General features: G+C 51.6%; 2 protein-coding genes across 2 annotated transcripts; one reads left to right on the forward strand and one right to left on the reverse strand.

Moving 5' to 3' along the window:
* Positions 1-202: 202 nt before the first annotated feature.
* On the reverse strand, positions 203-3,504 carry VOLCADRAFT_103787 (uncharacterized protein; the record flags this gene model as incomplete). The annotated part of the gene is made up of 4 exons (XM_002948263.1): positions 203-1,194; positions 1,503-1,839; positions 2,143-2,287; positions 3,449-3,504. 4 exons carry the CDS (start codon positions 3,502-3,504, stop codon positions 1,184-1,186), a joined length of 549 nt encoding a protein of 182 aa, XP_002948309.1. The 3' UTR covers positions 203-1,183.
* Positions 3,505-4,318: 814 nt separating this feature from the next.
* On the forward strand, positions 4,319-6,071 carry VOLCADRAFT_73656 (uncharacterized protein). The gene is made up of 3 exons (XM_002948120.1): positions 4,319-4,498; positions 4,575-4,807; positions 5,245-6,071. The coding sequence occupies exons 1-3, from the start codon at positions 4,351-4,353 to the stop codon at positions 5,347-5,349; spliced, it is 486 nt and encodes a 161-aa protein (XP_002948166.1). The 5' UTR covers positions 4,319-4,350; the 3' UTR covers positions 5,350-6,071.
* The last annotated feature ends 179 nt before the right edge of the window (positions 6,072-6,250 follow it).

Below are 6,250 nucleotides of genomic sequence, written 5' to 3' on the forward strand. Positions count from 1 at the left end.
TTGTTAGTATGAGCAAAAGCCACCGGATTTGATACCCGTAGAGGTGTGTTTTGCTGGCTATGGGATGTTGCAGAGATGAGAGAGCAGAGGTGGACTATGCGTTTGCAGGAGGGATCTGCTGTTCTGCAAGGGCGGAGTATGTCGTGTCCCAGGACGTGGACGTACATGCTCAGGTGTATGGTGATTTGAGGAATCGCCATGTGACAATCATGTGTAGTTACAGCACCTTCGGATTCGTCGCCCAATTAAACAAATCAACATAATTCTGTTTTCAAAAATTTGAAGCGTTGGGCGTCATAGCCCGTACGGGTCCAGCACATTGCGCGTGCTGTGAGGAGTCATTCGCGTGCGAAGTGGCACAGATATCGTCCGGGACGGCACTTCACCGTGCAACGTACCCAAGAGTTTATAAAGAGGACCAGACGTTGCTCAAACAACCATAAAATATTGCTCCTATGCTGACGCACGTTATGCATGCACAAAACCGCAGTCAAATTGCATATGCGTGGTACGACAATATGCCACATGCCTAGGCCACCTAGGAATCTGAGCTGCACGTATGCTCGAGACACGGCATATCTAACACGGCTCCAAAAAACGCCCCACCACCAGCTGAAACGTTGCGCTGCAACACCAACGTGGGATATTCTCCGTCCGCATCAGTCGCTGACGATCGCACACGCATAGACGCGTCGATTGGTATCATGAACGCTCAAATCAGTTAAGCCCGGGCCCCCACCCAGGTACAGGATATTCATAAGATCCACAGGATATTCATAAGATCCACGGCCAAACTGTACAACAAATAAGTCGCGTCCTACACAACCCGCACAACAAAGACAACGTCACTATCAATGCTTTGCAGTGCACAGGCTATCATCCTCATGCCTCGGTGTGACGCCTGCCTTGCCAGCGCAGCAAAGCTAGGTCTTAACTATGGTCCGCAAGCGACACGTCACCTAGGGCGGCGCATGCGCATAGGTCAGAAGTCGAAGTAAAAACAGAGCATATGCACGATGCGCAAACAGATATGCCCATGTGTATGGATGCTCCTCAAAAGCAAAGTGAGCCGCTATGGTTGCATAATGTCATATGTTATGTAACTACAGGACAATTTTTTTGCCGCATGTGTGAGTCAGAATGACAGTGCTTTACGAGCGCAAGCTTTCCTAGCTGGTGCCTATTACGAGCTGGCTGTAGCATGGACACAGGGAAAACAAGACAATACCAGCCGAACAACACTATACCAATGCACATTCCATATTCCAGCAAAATAACGTGCAATCGTCGCCAGCTCTGGGCAATATGCAGCGCGGTGACCAATAGCGAACCAATGCCAAACAACGCATGCTCCACATTGCCGTACATGCTCCAAATTCCTGCTGCTGTGCATCCATTTGAAGGAAAAGGTGTGATGCATCGAAGGAAAGTATGCAATGCATCGACGCACAGCCCCAGCTCATGACCAAAGAAGCCTGTACTTGGCAGTTATTCGACCTCACCGCGTCGCAATCCCAAGTCGCCTCGTCGCCCCGTGTCCGAGCCCCGAACACCAGCATCCCCGCCCCGCGTGTTCATGTCGCCGCCGCGGATTGGACCGTATACCGCCGCCGCGCTGCCACCATTACTGCCGGCAACAATGCTGGCACCCCCACTCCCGCCGCTTCTGGGCCTTGGCGCGTCTGCAAGGAGGCCGCTCGCGCCCGTCATTTGCAACAGCGACTGTAAAGTTTCCGCAGGAAGGGTTACAGATGGCCCCTGCTGCTTGCCCTCAATGCGCCCGCGTAGCATCGCGTTCTCCTCTTTCAACGCAATAATCTCCTTCTCGCTCTCGGCCACCTGAACAGGACGCAAAATCACGCCGGCAAATCCTTGAACACTACAAGTCCGAAAACAATCCTTAACTACGGAATGTCTGACACAGGATGCCGGCGTACAGAAGCGCACAACGGGACATCACGGGCAGATAGACAACATCCCGCAAGGCGAGCCGGGGCGTGCCGCCAACGTACACGCTTTCCCCGCTGCACGATGACCCAGCAGTTCCCCTACGTTCCAAGACCCTGATATTCCTTCATCCTTGACGGAAGCAGGGGTGGCTTTCCCCTGCTACCATGGACCGATGTGCTGTGCCTGTCCTACCCTGCTTTGGAGGTCCTCAACGCGTTGCTTGAGGTTCGCGATGAGGTCTTTCTGTCGCTCACGGAATCGGCGCTGCGCCTGTCGATTTTTTTCTTTCGCGCTCATCTGCGCAGACAGCCCCAAGCCGTTCTGGTTGCTGCGCTCACTGCGGTCAACCCCACGATTGCTGGGGGGTGGGCTTTGCGAGTCGCTACGTCCGCTGCGCAAGAGGGTACCGCGGGGCAGAAATACTTATTATTATAAGAGGAAGCCCTATGTCCGTACGCACCATGGCAACAGCCTCAGGGATATGTCTTAGTGATAGTACGTATCACAGTAGTAACCATTCAATGCCGCAGCAAGCCATGGACTCCATCAGCTTAAAACAATCATCGAATCTAAAAACGTCCGCACCTGTTGCTTGGCGATTCAACGCTTGGCAAGCGCCGGCGTTGCATCGGCATTTGCCCGGATGCACCCAAGTGTGTTGACGTAGACGGGCCAGGGTTTGGGCTCAAGTTAGACTGGATCTGATGTGGATAGGACTGTATTAGAGTGGCCTGCAGTAGGCTGTGCAATGCTTCTTCGCGATGCTGGGCAGGGTTGGGCGCTGCCAGGCCGTCCAGCTGCAAAGCAAGATGTTGCTGACGCAAGTGTTGCTCGTGCAGCTGTTGTTGCTGCTGTTGTTGCTGTTGTTGTTGCTGCTGATGTTGCTGTCGCTGCAGGATTTGAGTAAGGAGCGCTGTCACCTCGCTTTCAGCGCGGACGTGACGAGGGGGCGGCTCCCGGGACTCAGCCGGCACCAAGGCATACACAGAACCATTTTGCGCGATGAAAAGCTGGCCAAGGCCATCCATGACCAAGGCCTTCAACTCAGTTGTCTGGAGGTCAAAAGCAGGTCCTTACGAGATTTAGGTAGCAACCTATAGTAGTTGTGCAGTTCTAACATTTAGAGTCGGATGACGGATGGTACAACCTGACAAATTCTTTCGTTGGTGTTACACATTATTTGCCTTTACGTAGTTCCGTACATCGCGAAGTCTGAATGAGACTGTGCTTTTTAAGCTAAGAAAGGGCTGAAGTTTTAGTGGCCGAAGAAGGGCTGAAGAGATATTAACACCTGGTTAACAATCGTAGGCGTGACTTCCTATGTAGTACCACTGCGGCTGCATGCGAGCATAGAGTCTGCAGTACACCTAGGTTAGAATATTTTTGTGCATCCTTATGCCTGTTGTAGCCTCAGCCGACGTCATTTTTAAAGAAGCGCAAACTTTCACCTGAGCCAAATTCTCGGTGCGACGAGGATTTTTCGTAACGCGTGCCTCACCTGGCAAGCGGCATTGTATGGGCCATGTACAGCCTTGTATAAGCCCTACTTTGCATTATGCAGCCGTGTGCAACACGTTGCGGGTGTGGCAGCTGGTATCGGGGGCCACAGAGGTCACAAGACACGTAAATTGGAGCGGTTGGCAGGTTTGTGGAGTTGTTTTCGTACGGGCTGCAGCGCCCACCACACTAGGCGCCTGGGATGCAGTAGTTGTACAGATTTTGTGGCGAATTCAGACGTATGCGGAGTTGGTCTGATTTGTGTCACTGATCGGTCCTCGCTTAAGAGGACTGACGCATGAATGCGCATCTAGGTGGGTTATTACTTCATGGAGGGTAGATGGCATGTAGCCACCTCCTGGGCTTTCTGACTTGCATTACCGTAATTTGTATGTTTAGTTGTTCAGATCTATAGCGTGTAGAGTGGCTTTAGCCCTTTGGTGAAACCTCGTATAGCATACCTTCAGATATGACTACGTTGTCGCATTTCGAAAGCAGTAAATGTGTGGGTAAGGCGTTTTTGACAAACGAGGGGCGTCCAGCCGCGACGAGTAGCTGAACTAATTGGTGGATAGTCCCGCGCCTTGGTAAACGCAATGTTGGAGGCCATAGGTCGCTGTTTTGCTGACAGATTTTTCAAGCTAGTATAAAGGTGGCCGCGGTCAATGTACAATTATCTGCCTTGATGCTTTCGATTTTTAGGATCAATCCCACGCGGTGTACGGTCACCACGTCAAGTAGCGAATGGGGGCCGCCTTGATGCGTTACTGTGACCGTTAAGATTCCTTCTTGTCGTACTCAGTACAGAATTTTCTTACGCACGCCGACACAATCAAATCGACGGAGCGCTCTAACTGCGTTTTGGCTTGTACTTCTGGAGCATTTTACTGGAGAATTTACAGCATGTCATCCATTTTAAACAATGGAAATGGGAAAATGGCCTCGAACTACATATTCGATAAGCTTTACGGTACCAAGCAGTTCACAGCTGGTGCAGAATTGCAGCTTCCTCGGAAAGTTCCCATGCGTGTGGAGCCAAAGTCTTACTTTGGTAAGCCCTGGTGTTGTCTTCCATTTCCACAATAGCTCTTGACGACACGGCATTCATTTCCTTGTGTTATGCGCAGCGAACGAGAGGACGTTCTTGAGCTGGATGGGAATGGCCATCACGCTGGGAGGCGTCTCATCAGCCCTTGTAGGATTTGCTGGTGACGCCGATAACGAGGACACCACAGATCGACTAATTTCAAAACGAACTATCGACGTCATAACGTGCATTTATTCCCCATTGTCCATCCTTATTATGAGTTACGCGCTCTTTACGTACGAGTGGCGGAGCAAGTTCATGCGCACAAAGCAGGTGGGATGCGGGATGTATGCGTGCGGGATTGGTCTTTCTACAGCGGACCCACGGGGCGCATTGAGGAAGTACGACTTTCAGCCACGGGAAGCGGGGGATAGGTCATGGGGGGGTTGGCGAAATGCGATCATTTAACCAAAGCGCAACGATTTGATCATTACGTGAATTCAATATCTGGGGTAATAGTTGGCATAGTAACAATTAGCGCATTTAGCAGGTGGTGCCTCTTGCCGCGGCGGCACATTCCCTTTTCGATACGCTCCGACGTGTGCTGGCTCAACGGTGTTGTCACAGCCTTGCCGTGCATGGGGTTCGCTTCTTAACAATCACCTTCCACACCCATCCATTTTTGCATGGTGTTCCGGGGCTTACAGCCAGCCGGCCAGTAGTCTCCCACCTGACCGCAGCAAAACCCGGCTCCGTGGCCCTGAACCCAGATTGGCTTCTTCGATGACAAGATCGGGCCCATCACGGTGGCCGGGCTGGTGCTGATGACGCTGCTGGTGATCTTCACGGTCGCGCTTATCGACTATCTCTTCTGAACAAAAGCACAAAAGCCGATAACGGATTGGCATGGAAGGACCGTGCTGCGTAGGTGCACAGCCGGGTGAAATTGAGTGGCGTAAAGAGTGGAGTAACAAAGGGGATTGTGGCCTTCCGCGGTTGCCGGTATTATTCTTTTTGACAGTGCTCTTGATCTTGGACAAACGCATCCGTGGTGTGTAGGGTTGTGGTCGCGCGTGTTTCTGTGGGTGCGAGGGGATCGTCATAACGACACGTGCAAAAGCGCGGTCGGAAGTTCGCGGGCGGCGGCACTGGCTTGTCCTCGATTCCCAGTGTCGTTTTGGGAGGGATTTAGTCAGGAGGGCCATATAGTTAGTAACAGCCATGGCCTTTGCGTTGTCTCCTGCCGGTTGATCGGGGCTCTTATTGAGAACTGCTGCCATTGATACTGGCCGAATATGGATGGGTGTCGCCCTGACAGGTCTGCGTGTCGTCGATTGGAAGTATTAACGTGTGAACATTGTTGGAACTGCTACTGCTGGAGTTGATCAAACCCTGGATCCCAAGGATGGTACTTGATGCAGGATGATTTTCAACACCTCCTCGAATGGGGAATATATGAAATGTTTAATTGTATCTGAACTTTGCTGCCTGGTCTGTGTTCTGGTTTCTGCGGCACTCGGGCGGTCGCATCATGCGGGGCCGAAGAATGAGGGGTCGTCAGGGTGACGTTGCAGGTGATTATCCACTGTGTTATGGTACAGGAGCGGAAATCAACAATTTACAGTCGTTCAACTGCAAACCCTTAAAACAGTACAACAGTTTCCTTGCCGATAGGCATGTCCGAGCTAGCCGCAGAAAAAATACAAGATGCAATTGTCTATGTGGCTTTGTCATCTCTTCGTGATACTGACACCTTCCCTTTAGCTCTTTATTGAC

The sequence above is a fragment of the Volvox carteri genome (genome assembly GCF_000143455.1).
Source record: "Volvox carteri f. nagariensis unplaced genomic scaffold VOLCAscaffold_9, whole genome shotgun sequence".
In the NCBI taxonomy this organism is placed as follows: domain Eukaryota; kingdom Viridiplantae; phylum Chlorophyta; class Chlorophyceae; order Chlamydomonadales; family Volvocaceae; genus Volvox; species Volvox carteri.